Consider the following 17058-nt stretch of genomic DNA (forward strand, 5'->3'; position numbering starts at 1 on the left):
CGCCCCCGCGCGCGCCGCTTCCCGGCGCTCCATGCCTGCGGCCGCCGCTGTCCCCGGAGCCCGCCCCGCGGCCACCCTGCCGCTCCGTCCCCCGGGCTGCGCTCCTCCCGACACGCACTCCCTGCTCCCGGTCGCCCTGTGCATCCGTGTCACCCACGTCCTTCCCCCCGCCCCGCCACGTGCGCCCCAGGAACCGGAGCCTGGCCATCCACCCATCCCCGTCACTCTCCGCCACTTCGGCACGCCTGGAATGCCGAACAAGCCCGCTGTTCCCCAGCTCCCACCGCTGCCGGGACGGCCCAGGCGGTGAGGCCGGTTCCCGGGGTCCTGGCACCCCAGGGACCCGCTGCCCCAAGGAAACACCACAGGCGGTGGGGTTTGCATGTTTTAATGATGGTTTAGGAGAGATGTGGATAGATGCGAGCTCACCGGGGAGCCGGGAGCTCAGGCATTCGCCAACCCCACATGCACATGCTGGCGTGAGAGCGGCTGGGCACGCGATCCCGAGCCTGCCGGACGGCAGCGCCCCGTGTACCTCACACCGACTCAACGCCAGGGTTTCCCAAGGGCTGCCACAGCAGACACGGTCATGGAGCATGATTATGAACGGCACAGCGCTGCTCTCCCGGGAGAGAGCTGCGTGTGGAGAACAAGAAATGCTGGGAGCAGGGACATGCAAGCAGTCCTGAAGGGCACTGGTCACAGTCACCTGGATGAAATCGGCGTTTGAGCCTTTCTTAGGCTTCTCTGGCGTTCTCCATGGACTGGGTGGCCACCAGATTTCAGCAGAAGCACAACATGACTAACTCATATGGAACAAGCCACATGGGAGTTACCTGAAACCCAGAGTCCAATGAGGCCAGACCCTGCTGGACAACGCAGCTGGAACACCTGGGCCAGAAATTCTTCATGGACGACATGAAGGGATACAACTAAGACTGGAGACATTCTGTAGTATGGTAGGTGTCTTCTGGAAACCCAGCAGTATCCTGGGTGAAAGCTCAGGAAAAAGAGTAAGACCTTTTCTATTGACCTTTCAGCTGAAATAAACTAGAAAACATTTATTGTTGTATATTCCTAAAAAAAGAAACAAACAAAAGTCTCACAGGGGCTTGTGAGCATCACGTGCAAGGTGCACCCATGGCTGCAATGCCCAGGCCTCAGCCACACACATCCTCTACTCCACCTCGTAGCCAGTATTTTGGGCAAAACTTTACACACTGTGCTCTCTGTCCTTTATCATTTACCTTCTGTGCTTTACTTTGGGGGACACTTCTCTGAGAGAAGGTGGAAAATACACTTTTTACTCTGGAGGATGTTGCTTATTCCTGAAAAATTCAGCAAACAGAGGATTCAAGTGTCCCTGAAACACTACCTCCCCCAAGCCCAGCTGGAAAGGCAGGGTATAAATAGCTGCATCGTCTGTAGTTGTGGCTCTACTACCAAGCATTATCTAAATTTCCCTTTTGAGGAGAAGGATGGGTCTAGAACCCCAGAATATGAGCATGTCTTGGTTTATTATGATGGGGAAAATTTCCTGTTCTCATCTGCCCTAGCATTTATGAAAGCTCAGCTGTCACCTCAGGCACATCCTGGATGAGAGCAATTGCTGTGAGATCTTCCCACTGCTGGGCAAAAAATGTGCAGTTTTTAAGCTCAGCTAAGCTAACATGAAAATGTCAGTGGGCATGTGGTGAACTTTGCAAGTTGAGTAACAACCCTTAACAGCCTTCATTTTACCTCGGTGAGTTACTACCACACTTCAACTGGACTGCAGTGAAGTTCTGACACCTCTGTGCTATCATAAGGTTAGAAAACCTAACCAATCCTTCCCCCACACCCTTCTCCCTCCTTATCACCCAGCCCCTCCCGTCAGGATTGTCTGCTGCATGAAGAACTCTGAAATCTCCATCACAAGCAGAGATGAGTACAATAAAATGCTAGGTTCTTCTGAGGAGGGCAGAAATTCCATTGCTGGATTCACTTCCCATTACATGCAGGCAGCTTGTAATCTCCACAATGTCTTCTTGTTTGTTTGCTATGGGGAACAGGAACCCGTTTCTTTTCATGGCCATCTCTTCCTGCCAGAGGGATGTGCTGGGCTCACACTGCAAATTCAGATACACTTCACAAGGGGGGAAACCTGACAGGGATTTAGGTCATACTTGAAGCAGATGTTAGTTCTGAAATACAGAGATCTCAAGGAATTTAACCTCTCCTTCCCCCAAAAGCACCTGATTTCCCAGATGTGTGGCAAACAGGAATGTCTCTTCTGGTCTACAAAACCTCACCCACCTTGCCCCTAGCTAAGATCAAGTTGAGGACTGTGTTCAGGGCAGAAGATTACAGTATTTGTCAAAAGGGGGAAAATAAAACTGGCTGGATCAAATGGGATTTGGGTAGATATTTCAGGTTCAAGCCTCAAGTAAATCATGAAGGGAAAATCTGAGAGAAGAGCCTAAATTCACTGCAGTGCCTCAGAAGAAACTGGGATCAGTTTCTGCTACTTGAAACACTCAGCACAAAAGTGATGCTAGAAATCCTACAGCCTGCTGGTGAGCTTCGAAGGGGTCCCTCTACCTCTTTTAAGCAGAATCCAACTGCCTCAGACTGGGAAAGACACTGATTCAAATCTCAATAGGAAAAGGGATAGCTATAAATAAAGAAAATTGCCTTCCTTGCCTGGGTTAATTCACCACCTGCAGTTCAGCACCCTTTTGCCAGCCATTGCCTGGGTGTTCAGCCAACCAGCTTGGAAAATGACCTAAGGAAACTGACTTCTTGGTGTTCCTGGCTTTAGGCACCAGGAGAGCTTGCTCCTTTCTATGTAACAGAGCAGGAACAAAGGAAAGGAGTCACCTATTTGGAGCTGAGCTAAGGCACTAATGATGCAGTAGGTGAGGAAAGAATAAACACAGCGGGAGGAGCACAACTCCATCGTTCTCTCCACTCAATTCCCTTAAAAAACCCAATGTTATCTCTATAGAAAAGGAGGAGCTAATACAGCATTACAGTATCCCTGCTGGGGTTTCATTTTAAGGTTTTGTTGTACTCCCAGAGAGATTTGTTTCAGGTATCAAAGTCACAGAAGCTGTTTCTAAAGTGGATTTTGGTGAATGCAGGCAGAGTTATCTGAGCAGCTCTGGCTCATCACAGCTCTGTGAGGATGCCTGTTTTGTTGTTTTTCCCTGTGGTGTCCCAGAAAATATGAAGCCTGTCTCTACACTTTTTGGCATGTTACTGAGATAAGCCACCAAACTGTGCTGACCCGAGGGGTGCAGTCTCTCCCTGTTCACAGTGGTGGCAGTTGTGTCATCATCACAGCTTGATGAAGATTGATGATGACTGGTTCATCTTCTGCCCAGTGTCGTTGAGGGGGAAAACGCTGGAGATGGCTACATCCACAATTCCTTGGCAGAGCTCTGCATACAGCTTCCTATGACATGAGAGAGAGAGAGAGAGAGAGAGAGAGAGAGAGAGAGAGAGAGAATCAGATACCCAGGCAGGACAAACCAGCAGAGGCCTGGCCAATTTTTATGTAGAAATGGGTTTTCCCAGCAAGATCTACAAGATCGTGTTCCCATTACAAGGAGTTTCAGGGTGGCAAATAGGAGGAGAGCAGTATCTCTTCCACCTCCTCCCTGTTTACACCAACAAATATCTTCTTTTTCCATGGTGATAATTCCCAATATTGCTCCCTTCATAAAGAACCACAAAACCCATTATCTATGTTTACAGTCAGAGGCTTTGGACCCTCAGGCCCCAGACTTGAATCTCCACAAGATGCAAAGGGGCAGAAAACATCTCAAGGCTCCCTGTACCAGCCTTCCGACTCAGGGAGTTGGGATTTAGTGCACCAGACACTGTTCACACAGGAACGTGCCCCAGAGGAGCTGCTCGGATCCATTCCTGCTTTGATGAAATGCTGTGCTGAGGTGCAGCTGTACACATCAGCTTGTGACCAGGCACAGGGGCTTCACAGGACCCTCAGACATGTGGGATGTGTTTCACCATGGCAAAGCTCATGCACAGCAGGGTTAGGGAGAAGAGAGACAAGGTGTTCAAGTTAACAACAGCTTCATTTTCTGCTGGAGGAAATGCATATGTAACCTCCCTGAATGTGCTGGCATCTGGGACATATTTAGTACCAAACCTGTTTTTCCCAGGATTAACAATGTCTTTTACTCCATGCCACTGGGGCTATGTGACAGTAAGATGTTTTTTCAGCTCCTGGGAATGTTATTGCTTACAGCAGCCATTTTTTTCCTCTTTAAATGGGAACTGTGTGACACAAGTGCTACAAATAAAAATAACCCTGAACAGAAGTCACAAATAGCCAAAACCTACCTAGCTGCTTTCAATTTTCCAAGTGCTCAACGAAGCCCTTGCTCTTCCAAGAGGCATAAAACAAACAGGGCACTGCTGCAATCCAGATCCACCCAGCAACAGCCAAATTCTACCCATACAGCAAGACGAGGAGGTGCAAGGCAGTCATTGCACCATGATGCACATTGTGAACAGGGCATCCTGGACACAGAAAGCTCCCCAAGCTCTAGCCCTGAAAAAGCTGCTGAACAGGCTGTCTGGTAGGTTTGACCTGCATTTTTTGTCTTCTGTTAGTGATGATCTAACCTAATTTAATCAACATCTAATCTGATCAAATTCTAATGCAGTGATCTACAGCCTGCTCTGTTTTGCTGTTTTGTTTTTTTTAATACGATACAGATGCTCACTTAGCAAAAATTTCTGGTCTCCTGCAGCTGTCTCAGTCATGTAATACAGGACCTCCTCTTGTGCCTATGTGCCTACACAGAGATGATCATGGCCAAGGCTGCTTGGCTGTTCCAGTCTCCCTGTGGCTGCTGGAAGAAGATATAACCCGATCTCTGGGATACCAAAAGGGTTAATTCAATTTTTACCGTGCCTGTGAACTCTTAGCAGAGAAACAAGGCATGCAAAATCTGCTTTCCCATCAAGGATGGCTGGAAGGTAAGAAGACATCTGGCTCAGGAATGCAGGCACAGCCAAAATAAGGACTTAATCTGGGAACCTGGGGAGGGTTTCTTGGTAATGGGCAAATTGTAACATGCATGTAGTGACTGTATATAAGCAAGACACTTGTAAAATCACATGGACACATAAGGTTAGGAGTTATCCCCCATGTGATTTGAATAAATGATGCTCTTGTTAACACTAAATTGGTGTTGAGTCTTTATTCCTTAGGTTTTCAGAGATTTGGCAACATCTGCAGTATCCACAGTGTGCTCTGTGGTCCCGCTGCCTGCAAATTTAGTCACTCACTTCCCGCTGCTGCCCTTAATGCCACTCATTTAATATGTGTTCATATAAAAAGCAGCCACCAGTGGCACTGCAACAGAGACTGAGAAACAAACTGACTCCCAAAACATTAAATCTGCAAACATAACTTCAACCCAAGAGTAATAAAAATGACCCAAGTTATATTCAAACCCATTTATTCAAAAACCCAGATTAGTGCCCCATCTCTCATAGGAAAGAAGCTGGGGGATACCAAACACAGAGATAAGAGTAATGAACCCAAACTGACTGGCACTTGGAACAGTGTCCAGTGTTAACCTGGAAAACTCCCTTGCCATTCGCTTTCTTTCACCTTTTTCACTTGGAGCTGGGACATAGCCATGTTTTGGGTGAGGCACGTGAATGGTGGCATCACAAGGGTGTCACAGAAACTGATTTACTCACTGGGCACATGCTGGGGCCCCATTAACTTCTATTAACCAGACCTTCAGCTCCTCATCCACCATGAAGTCAAAGCCAAAGAGCTGGAAGCTCTGGTAGTGAAGATGCTTCGTGCTGATTGCAGGCTCTATACACATAAGGCAGCTTCTGTGAAGGGAGAAACAGAAACTCAGGGCTAAGGCTGCTGTGGACACGTTAAGTAAGAGGGGGTGCCCTAGGACTCTCCCGAATTACAAGTTATGTCCAACACTTGCCATGGTAACCAGGTCCATGCAAGTGAGATCCTGTGACCATGAAAATCCATGGGGGGACATCCCTGAGTTAACTCAAAGAGCTGGAGAGCATCCAGCATCCTCCCTCACCATTGGGTCAGGCAAGCTGGAAAACATCATGTGCAATGCCACAAAGGACTGCAGCAGGTCCCCATGGAACTGCCCCTGGATGCTCATTTGCCTTCAAGTCCCTCAAAGATTATGCCACATCTTTTTAGTGCAATTAACAGCGATTGGGGTAATGGTAAAGCAAACTCCTTCATGAAGGACTGCTTTGTCAAGACTGGGATTCTTTGCAGCACTGAGATCTCTCTCCAGGCACTTTCTATGCCCAGGAAGGAACTGGCTTTTGTGGACTGAGTAAAATGATCTAGGCAACAGCCATGTGCTGCTGCTGGCTGATGGTGGGGGAAGCATCCACAGTCTGTACACTTGAGTCCAGCTTCACTTCCCCTCTATCACCTTTATGCCTTTCTTAACCTCAGCCTCTCCCAGCCCTATCTTTTGACCCTTTTCACTCTACCCTTCACCAGCCACAGCTGGCAAAATGCAGAGACACGGACACAAACCACTGAGGCAACAGCACTTATGGAGGCACCTTCTCATTGAGCAGTGACATGGGAGTATTTATGGCCTTATCCTGAATTTATGCAATTGAAACCCTTCCCTTCATGCTCTGCTTCCCCAGCTGTGTCCATACACACTCCCTGTCCCTGCAGGGTTTTGCTCTCCTCAGCACCAGGCAGCTGGCTACCTTATTATGTGTTTGATTTGCAGTAAGATGCTATTCTCAAGCGTTGTGTTCAGGGCATCCATCAGATACTGGTTGAACTCCTCGAAGAACATTTCATTGCCTTCCTCATACCGCCCGTAGTTTTTGGAATATTCCTTCTGAATGCAGTGATTGGTCAAGTGGCAGGTTTTGTCCTGGAAATTAGCACTATTATATGGTTCGGAAGAGGTCCGCAGGACACCCTCTCTGTAGAGGTAGATATTATATTGATGATCCACGAGAACCCAGCTCCTGGGGGACATGAGAACAAACTCTAGTCTCAGTGGCTTCCAAAGAAAGAGCATGAGCAAGAAAACTGGTATTACAAAGGCAAAAAAGTTTACCTGATGTCAAACTTGCGATGCCCTGGCTCTAAAAGTAGAGGATTCTCCAGGTATTTCTGAATCACATGCACTTGTCCCTGCTCATCGATGAAGTCCAGGAGCTCTGCAGCCTCTGAAGAAATCAGGATCCCTTCCCCTGGCACAGAAAGTTGAAGACAAAATTAGGTAGATGATCCTTCTACCTTTGTTGGAGCTTTTTCAGGCCCCAAGTGGCTCATTAGCCCAAAAAGCGACATGCAAGAACCCAGGGTCAGCCAGTGCCCAAGCAATGCCACAGTCACCCTATGGGAATGGATCTGTGGAAGGATCTCTTCCTTGCCATGCCACGGGCCTCTGGTTCCCCAGAAACCAGGCCTGATGCAAACGAGAATCACAGGGATCTCACAGGGCACGGCCTGCTCAGGGCACGCCTGTTGAGGTGTGAGGAGATGCACAGCAGACAGGGATCTGGGCAAGCAGTGAGGCAGCTGCTTGGCTTGGAGGCATTTTGGTTTCTTTTAAGTCTTTTTTGTTTTCTTCCTACCTAGGCTCAGCAGGGGTAGGAGGGTGTGGCGGTGCTTTTATTTGACACTTGACAAATTCGGTTTTGTTTTTCCCTGGGTTTCAGCAGTTTAGAGAGAACAGGGAGATTGGCACATTTTCTGTAGAGATTTTTGCCTTTGTTTTTTATTTGGGGAGGGAGCTTTGTGGGATTTCTTATCCCAGACTCAAGACTTTCTTTCCCTGTCTGGCTTCTCTGGCTGCCAGAGGCAGTCACACATGCACACTTGTGCAGTGTTGCCCTGCTCACTGAGTTCATTTAAGTTATTATTAAAATCATCACTGAATAAGGAAAAGTACTATTTTAAATTGTTCATCCATGTACTCAGTGTTCCTGCTGCTGAAGCTCTTCATTAAAAAAATGAACTGTGCTATTTAAATACTCCCACATTTTGGCTGAAGCTGTCACTGTTCATCTCTTGCAAGAGTCCAAATAGCAAACTTCTGTTGCAGAGCACTGCAGAGAGACCATTTTCCTTCTGGGATTTCATACAGGAGTGGCATGGTGTCATAAGGGATAAGCCAGCTCAGGTAAAGTTACCAAACACTGCTCTGGCACTATGCCCATTCCTGAGGCATTAGTTTTCTGGATGAAACCTGATTACTTAGTCTTAATTTTGTGCTGAGTGTTTCTGAGGAAATACTGTGCAAAAAACCCCCACTGTCCAAGGGGACATCAAAGGGGTAATAGAGGTTTGAAGAACAGGCAGGCCTTGACAGGATCATCCAAGGACAAATGCTCCTAGCTGTGATTTCTGAAGGTCACTGTCAGCACAGCCCTGCAGGTACTCCAGCTTCATCCTCCAGCTCCATCCTCTGCTCAGCTTTCCAGCCCTACTGTCCTCCCATTTATCCCAGCACTCTCCACTGAAAGGAAGCCAGCAAAGCTGCTGCAGTGGGGAGATCAGCAGGCACCTGTTCCACACTGGACAGATGGCAAACCAAGGGGAGGGTCAGTTTGACTGTGCATCCAGGCAGCAACCCAGTGAGGCAGCAAAGCAGCTTACGTGGGGCAGCTGTCGAAGAAAACACCAAAGCCTCCAGCCATGCCACTGAAGCCCTGCAGCCTTTTAAGGCTGCAAACCCGTAAAACATTTGAGTCAGGGCATCCTAAAGCTTGAATTTTCCTGTTACTGATGGATGACTAAGCTTCTGTTAGACCTGTCCCAAGACAGGGGCTGTGCCTGAGCTGTATCTTTCTTGGTAATTAGCATGAACAAGCTTTCTTATTCATCAGAAGTAATCCCCAGGCGTATAAAACTTCCCTCCAGAAGATTACCATGAGACTCTGCTTTCCACTTTAATTTTCAGCAGCACAGTGATGAATACAAAAGGCTACTCTGCTTTAGTGCAGAAAAGATGGGCTCACATGTGCATGAAGTATCTAAAGAGTCTGAACCTGCTCAGCCTGCAGCAGACCACAGCACCTGCCTTTCCAAATGCCCAGATGGATTTTTTTTGCCAGCTTATCACTCAGAAATGCATTCCTGCACTGGCATAACAAAAGGACTCATCTCCCCTTGGTTCCTGATGAAAACAAGGATACTCTTCCAATTATTCTTGATGACACAGCCAAGAGAGCAGAACAGTTATCAAAGCACTGCATTATAGCCGTGTCCAGCTATCTCAAAGCTCATTATTTCTGTAGAGTGAATGATGGAATGACCCTGGAACAATGAAGGACACATTATCACTTGGCTAACTGTTGTCCTATTCAGATTAAATGGACAGACAGATACTGCATTGATTGTCTTTGCTCTGGTACCTTCCCCTGAGGCTTGGGTGCAATTGTGACATACTGAGCTCGTGGCTGCTCAGCCAGGCTCTCAGTGTGACCATGGGCAGGCCACTGGCACCAGGCATCTGAGTCTGGTTGAAAGACAAGCAGGATTTCCACCCAGGAGAAGGCAAGTTAAGCTGCAGCATGGGGAGTTGGGCTCCTTGCCCTTGAAGGTTGCTGCCCTGCCTGCTGACTGCCTCCCTGTATCCTGTTCTGCTCCCTCTAACCTGCTCTCCACATTCCCCTCACTTGCTGGTCCCTGCTGCCTTCTCCCCACAGCACGTTCCCACATTTTGAGGTGCATGTAGAGAAGTGGAGGCCCTCTCCCTGCCGTGCATGTCCTAGGTAGCACGTGAACACCACACTGCTTGTCTGGCATGGTCAGCGAAGCCCTTCATAGACAGACCACACATCAGCTTGGCTCAGCCAAAACCTGTGATTCTACAGATCATGTAAAGAGTGAGGAATAATTAGAAATAGCTCCTGGTGCTGGAGAATGAACCTTTGGCACCAGCCGAGGACTTGGCTATCCACACGTTGCCTTCTTTGCCTTCCCGCCGCCTGTTGAAAGCTGCCAGGAACACTTCCCGCTCGTCTGTCCTTGAGTTGTTTATGAGATGGTGAATTCCATTCTGTGCTGGAGCCACGGGGGTCTTCAAGTTTGTTGGGTAAATCACGTATGACTCAGGGAACCACGTGCAGGACTCCGATAGCTCAGGGCTTGTCTTGATTAGCCTGGGTGAATAGAGACAGGCTGTTAATCTCTGGAATGTCCCCACCTGCATAAGACTTATTAAATAAGGAAAAATCATCATTAACTGGGCTCTTTTGCTTGATGATGAACGGCAGCTTACAGAGAGTCTGTACTAAATTATCCTGTTTTCCTTAGACCCTTGAAATTAGGGCTTTCCTAAAGATACCACGGCAACCACAGCCCACAGCAAAGCACTACTCTTTGAACCAGAACCTGCATACTTTCATTAAACATTTTACTGACATAGCTGAGAAGTTTCCACGTAACTAAAGCTGGTAGTGCATTCCCTGCATCATCTCTGCACAAGGGAACTGAGGAGGTATTTTTGCTGACATGGCTCAGGGCAGGAAGGATGCTGCGATCACAGCTGAAAAAAGGAAAGCCAGAGCAGTAATGCTCTCTGTGCTGGTGCTTAGCCCTTGATTCCATTCCCATTGAGATCGGATCAGGTGTCCCAGCTGTGTATGAAGACCACTGGGAAGCCACAGAAAGCAAGGGCACAGTTACATGTTTAACATCCCAAGGTGTCTGGGATCCCTCAGGCACATCTCCCCTACCAGTAATGTCTGGAGACAGCAGCAAATTCCTGTTAGCAGAGCTCAGGCCTGTTTTCTTTCAAAGTCAGCCTGCCTCTCCAAATGCCTATGCTTTGCTTAAAGCCAAAAGTAGAGTTCATGAGGTGCTGACTCTCTGTGCATTTGTGCCTCTCTGTTGGGATAGCAGTGAGTCAGTGGCACTTTGGGAGCCCTGAAAAATATAATTTGTTGTCCTGTGGGTTCCTACGTAGCTTGATGCACGGTTGACCCTACAGTTAAAAAGGTCAGCCAAACTTCAGGATATTAAAATAGGTGTGCAAGTGCTTTCAGCACTCTAGGTAACAGGCTAAACAGAAATCCATCTGAGGAGCACTCTAAGTGCTTGTTTAAAAATACTCTGCCACTTTCTGACAAAGACCATCACCACTGCCAGGAAAGTAACTGGGAAGAGGCTCTTTGCAGAGGAAGGAGAGGCCTTGGATCAGCACACACAGTCTGCAGGACTGCATTAGTAAGAGGCTACACAGACTGTAATGGGCAATCAAATTGCTGAAGGAGATCAAGAACTCTGACATAAAGATATTCTAGTGGGAGCAGAGTTTGCACAAGGACAAGGTTATTTACCATGAAAGTTCATCCACATTTCCCCAGGAGAGCCTGGCATGGCAGGTCATGCAGAAATAACTCCCAGAGCTCTTCCTGGAGATGTCTCCAAGCATTTGTTTGACCAACAAATCTGATTAGCTAAAGGCACATTAGTGTCCCTTCTCTATATGAAACAGAGAATAAAAGGAGAAGGTTTTAATTAAATGTCTACAAGGAAAAAGAGCAGATACTTTGGGTTTCTTTTTCCTTTTGATTTGGCTCTAATCTGATTCAATACACTCTATGGTTTCAAGTAGATACAACTCAGTGGAAATGGCATTTCCCCTGAGGTCACAGAGAGGCCTTTGTGCATACAAACAGCTCTAGAGACCAGCCCAGGAGTCTGAAGACAGCACATGCTAGGACACTCCCAGGGCAGCTGTTGTGTGAAATACCCTCCAAACAGGTTCAACACTCAGTGAGGGTTAGAAGAGAAGCTTCTGCCATGCCCATCTAACATTTCAGTGAATTTCTTACTTCACCAGAGATGCTTTGCGGCACAGCTTGTCTGCTCCCCTGTAGTAATTCACCAGCTGCACAAGTCCAGGTTCATGGCCTGAGAAGATGAAACAGAGGTCAGACAAACTCCTCAATGAATAAAGGCAAAACAGCTGCTTGGTGCAAATGACCTGTGCAGTAGGGGAAAAGAAGTGGAGGCTGTTTCCTTGCCCTGCATTACAGAAACAGGTTGTGAACTGGTACTGGTTCCTGTGGTTTCTTTCATTTAGTATGCAGTTACCCACTTGTTTTTAATCTGACACATCCATCTTGCAAAGGAAAATAATTTTTTCCTAGTTCACATTGAGAAATGGCAGGTGTTCTCCATCTGCTGGTGTAAGCTTTTAAGAACCAAGATTTCAGTTACTCTTAAATACAAGTGGAGGATGCAGGAAAACACACCCTGACACAAAGATCACAGATTAGCAAAGGGCCTTTTTTCTTTGTCATGTACAGCAGAATTCTCTCTCGGGCCTGATACCACAAAACACTGGGAAACATTGAAAGACTTGAGAACCTTCCTTCTCTCTAGCAGTTTGCAACAAGACCTGTTGGATACCTGAGGTGAGAAGGAACCTCTGGGAGTCTCTGCTCCAACCTCTTGTTCAAAGTCTGAGTATCTCTAAAGACAGATACTGACTTCTGTAAGTCCTTGTCCCAGTGCTTGGCTGTGTCCCCTTGACTATAGTGGTGGCCCTTCCTATAGTAACTCCAGATGTGTAAGCCTTCCTTGCACTGGAAAATCCCAAACTGGCCCCAGTATCCAGCTGTGGCCTCAGCATTGACAAAGAGAGTGCTAAGCAGATCGGTACCTCCTTACCAACACTGGACTCCAGCCACAGCCTGCCTGCCTTCACCTTTTCACAGGACAGAAACACTTGTGCTCAGCTGGAAGCTCTCTGGGAGGGACCAGAATTCTGAAAAAGGATTCAGGGTTTTACTTATCCTTCTTGGTGTTTGCCTGGGAAAAAAGGCCTGGAGCAAACATTACATTAAACACCAGGCAGCTGCAAGATCACAGAGAGTGAATATCTATTTTCAGCCTGAAAGTCACTTCCCTGCCCTGGGTCACTTTTATTCACAAATCTTTAAATACAAGATAGCTGAAAACCATCCTGCAGAAAAGACCTGTAACTTCAGGCACTTCAAGGTGCAGCCAGCACAGGCAGGTTTTTTTACTGAAAAGAAAATAGTAAAACCCCTCAATTTTTTTTCTATTTCTAGTTTATTCTGAGGAGCTGCATCCTCACTGGGCTCCTGAGCACTGCCATGGAGCAGTGGCCTACAACATAGAGTTGGGTGGCCAGCAAAGAGAGACCACAAGGCAGGAGGGGAAACTTCTGGGGCATGTTGTGAGGTCTATAGTATGCATTTAGTGGGATTAAAAAGCTGCCAAGGCACTCACCAAAGTGGCAATCTTCTCCTGGTCAGCAGGGCATAGAGCCCAGCACCCCCTGCTACGTGAGGCCTCTGCAGCATCTTCCTCCTTTCCATCCCCTCAGCACAAATTGCTTTTCTGCTAGATGAGGACACAGCTTAAGGGTACCATTTCCCAGGAATTAGGTTATCAGTGAGAGCTACAGAGGTCCCTGCAGCTGGGCAGAAGCAGTGGTGCATGCTGAGAGGCCCCACTCCTCTCCATGATCCAGCTTAGGCCCTGAGTAATGCAAATCCCTACAGTTCCCAGAATTAATGTCTGCTTCCACCGAGTAGAGCCCTTAGGAAAACCAAGCCAGTTTTGATGCAACAGTTGCTCAGGAAGATGAACCAAAGAAGATAGAGCTTTTTGGAAAATGCACCAAAATAACTGTGTTATTTTTGGTTGAATCTACTGATTTCAGGCAACCAGTTCCTGCTACAGGAGGATGGCTTAATGATGCCAGTGTCAAAGCATGGCCCCTCTCCATGGGTTATAGATATGTCTTGGCTCCCTCCTGCTTGTCGCCCCCCTGAGAAACGGTTTGAGTTTTTGGGCATCCCATGGCAACACATGCTGAAGGGCTCAGGGAAGCCCTTCCATCACCCCAGGACACTTTCAGAGGATGGAAGGAGTTAGTTAGAGATGGCCACAAGCTCACCATAGCTGGATGTGCTGTGCATGCCCACTCTCAAGGAGCTGCACTTGTTCTGCAATGAGGCCTGATGCTCACAGGTCCTCCATGCTGGGCAGGTTAAAGCACAGGTCTGCCTGCTGCCACCAAGTGTGAGCGTACTCACTGCCTGAGCCTCTCCCTGTGTTTCCCTGCCCACTGCAGACAGCCCGACACTGGGGGGTGACCAGATGCCATTGCCATGTGATGGCAACTTTCCATTCACAACTGTGGAGGAGACAAGGGAGAGGTGCTGGAACTGGTGACTTGCAAATTGTTAAGAGCAGTCTGAGATGGGTCTCCGCTGCAAGAAAGGGGCTGCAAAGCCATCCTGCACCAGAGCTGCTGGAGTGAGGGGGCTCTGCCTGTTCTGATGTTTCTGCAGCCTGAAGCAGTGCTGCAAAATCACCTAAGAAAGAAACCAGGGCCAAGATGACAGTGCAGCCCCGCTCCCTGCCACGCCCCGCAACACTGCCAGTGCCTGGCTTGGCTCTCCTGCTTGTGGGCACTCTCCCTCCCTGCTCCTGGGCTCTGCACCATCCAGCGGGGCAGAGGGCCAGGATGGCTGTGCCATGGGACAACAGCGAGCACGGCAGGCAGGGGACAAGCCTACACAGGGCAGCTCCCAGAGCTCTGCATGGTGACAGGGTGACAATGGGGGTCAGGCAGCAGGGGAAAAGGTGGTGGGGCAGGGATTGCAGGGGGCTCTACACACACAGAGCCTCTGGAATTACCCACGTCCTGCTCCAGGCAGGGACAGTGCCGTAACCCTCACCAAGCCCTGCAGAGGCACATCCCCAGCAGCTTCAGCGCTGGAGTGAAGGTTTGAACGCGCCTCGCTTAGACCCGTTCTGCCCCCAGTCTCAAGCAGCAGAAACGCCCCCATACCACGTAAGCTCAGCACCGCAGTGTCCCTGCCCAGCACCAGGCAGGGGATGACACTGGAACCACAAAGGCTCGCTGCTTGTCCGAATCCCCCCGCAGTGGCGCAAACGGCCCGAGGGCACAGCTGCAGGGCAAGGAAGGCAGTCCTGGGCTGCACCCGGAGCGGGGGCCGGGATCCTGAGGTCTGCCGCATGTCATAGGAGGGTCTCCGGGTGATCCCTGTGTTACTCCCCCATCCCTTCCCACTGCTTCTCCACAGCCTAGGCCTCAACTGGGGGGGTGTTTTGGGGGGCCCCGGTGAAATCCCTCTCCGGGAGCTCGGGAAGAGGACCCTTCGAGCCCTGGCTGGCGTCAGCAGGGCCCGCAGAGAGCCCTGCCGGGGTCCGGCTGCACGGAGACCCCGCGGTGCCTGAGCTTTGTCTGGGCGCCGGAGGCCGGGGCGGCCGCCAAGCCGCGGGGACAGGGAGCCGCGGGGACAGCGACAGGGAGGAGAGCGGGGCCGGCGGACACCGCCTCCCGAGCCGTGGGGGCTCTGCCGGGGCGTGCCCCGGCCGTGCCCGCAAGGGCGGCGGGAGGCTGCGGCGACCCGCGGGGACGCTGCCCTGCGGCGGGGGACACCGGGGACGGGAGGGCACAGCCGCGGCCACGGATCGAGGGGGACCAGGGAGCGCCAGGCCCTGCTGCCGGCGGGGCGGCCGCGGGGAGGACCCTTACCCAGCCTGCCGAAGGGAAGCCGGTTCCTCTCGCCCAGCATCAGGTTGAAGCGGGGGTTGTCCCTGCGGAGGCGCCGCCACTGCCCGCTGGCCAGCAGCAGCCGGCTCACCTCGGTGTACACGCTGCTGCCCTCGTCCCGCACCACGAAGGTGTACATGGCGGCGGGGCGGGGGGGAAGGGGCTCCCCGCCCTACCCCCGGCGGCTCATGGGGCCCCGCCGCAGCCCAGGCAGGGCCCTGCGCGGCCGCCGCCGCCCGGCCCGGCTCCGCATGGCCGGGGCCGCCGCCCCCGCGCACCGCCCGAGAGCCGGCCCAGGCGGGGACTGACCCGGAACCAGAACCGCCCTGCTGCTCCTGAGCCTGCTCCCGATCCGACTCCCGCTCCTGCTCCTCCCCGCCCCGTTACGCCCTGCAGCCACCGGGGGCGGGGCCATATGCCCGCCGGGGGCCGGGCCAGCCTGTCCCCGGTGTGACGCCGGCCGGGATCTGTCACCGGCCGGGATCTGTCACCGGCTCCGCCGCTCCCCGGTGTGACACCGGCCAGGGTGTCCCCTGTCACCCAGCACAGGCTTGGTGCCCGCAAGCTCCGCGCCCCTCCGGTGCTCAAGGCCCCTGGGGGATGCTCACCCCCAGCCGTGGGTGTCGGTGCTGTGCACCAGTCCCGAGGTTGCAGCTCAGCTCTGAGCCAGAAGATCTCTTCCTTCCTAACCCATTTGACTCTTCCAGTCACCTCTTATCTTCTCCTACGTTACTACCTAATTTGATCTTTCTGGTTATGGAAAGGTCTTCTTGTTTGTAACCATCACTTCTGTCTTCCTCACAAACAAACCTGCAGCAGACCAAAGACATCTCACAAATTCAAAGCCTAGAAGTCAGATTTCCTCCCCAGCAAAGATCAGGTTTGTCTTAACAAACCTATCAATAATTAGAATTCTGAAGTTTTGAGTTGGTTAATGTCCTGTTTTTCCTACAGACACTGTATGAGTAATGACATCAGCATTGCGTACTCTAGCTGGTTGCTATAAATCATGATACATTTCCAAGAAATAAAGAACATTTTGCTGAAGGAAACACAGATAGGTCATGACCTGCACATTGCATTTTCTTTTTTTGACAGCACAAGGTAAGGTGTTAAGTGATTCATGGATGGATGGAAAAAATTAAGTTAAAAAATAGCTGCTGTCATAGCAGCTAAAAAAAATTCTCCAGGCAGCTTATTTCTACTAAGAGGTGCTCTTGGACCCGGGATTGGATGTGCCTCTGCATCTGTTTTCAGACTCATCCTCAGTATGTGTTCTCTTCACAGTGTTGTGTGTAGTTTAGCTTAAAACACCTCACAGCCTATGGAATCACAGAGCACCTGGGACTCAGATCCTGAAGCCATTCCCTCTTCGCAGTTTGGGTATGTGCTGTTTATCAGGATTTCAAAATTATAAGTAATTCCAACTGATAGATAATTTGGTGGCTCATCTCTGTTGTTTGCATAATCAAGTGCAAGAGGCAAAGATATT

General features: G+C 50.0%; 1 protein-coding gene across 1 annotated transcript; it reads right to left on the reverse strand.

Annotated features, from left to right (window-relative positions):
- Positions 1-3008: 3008 nt before the first annotated feature.
- TTL (tubulin tyrosine ligase) lies at positions 3009-15958 on the reverse strand. The gene is made up of 7 exons (XM_068186021.1): positions 15549-15958; positions 11839-11917; positions 9929-10161; positions 7107-7242; positions 6745-7014; positions 5722-5865; positions 3009-3436 (listed from the first exon to the last, which is right to left on the reverse strand). Exons 1-7 carry the CDS (start codon positions 15703-15705, stop codon positions 3319-3321), a joined length of 1137 nt encoding a protein of 378 aa, XP_068042122.1. The 5' UTR covers positions 15706-15958; the 3' UTR covers positions 3009-3318.
- Positions 15959-17058: the final 1100 nt, after the last annotated feature.

This window comes from Anomalospiza imberbis, chromosome 3 (assembly GCF_031753505.1).
Source record: "Anomalospiza imberbis isolate Cuckoo-Finch-1a 21T00152 chromosome 3, ASM3175350v1, whole genome shotgun sequence".
NCBI classification, from domain to species: domain Eukaryota; kingdom Metazoa; phylum Chordata; class Aves; order Passeriformes; family Viduidae; genus Anomalospiza; species Anomalospiza imberbis.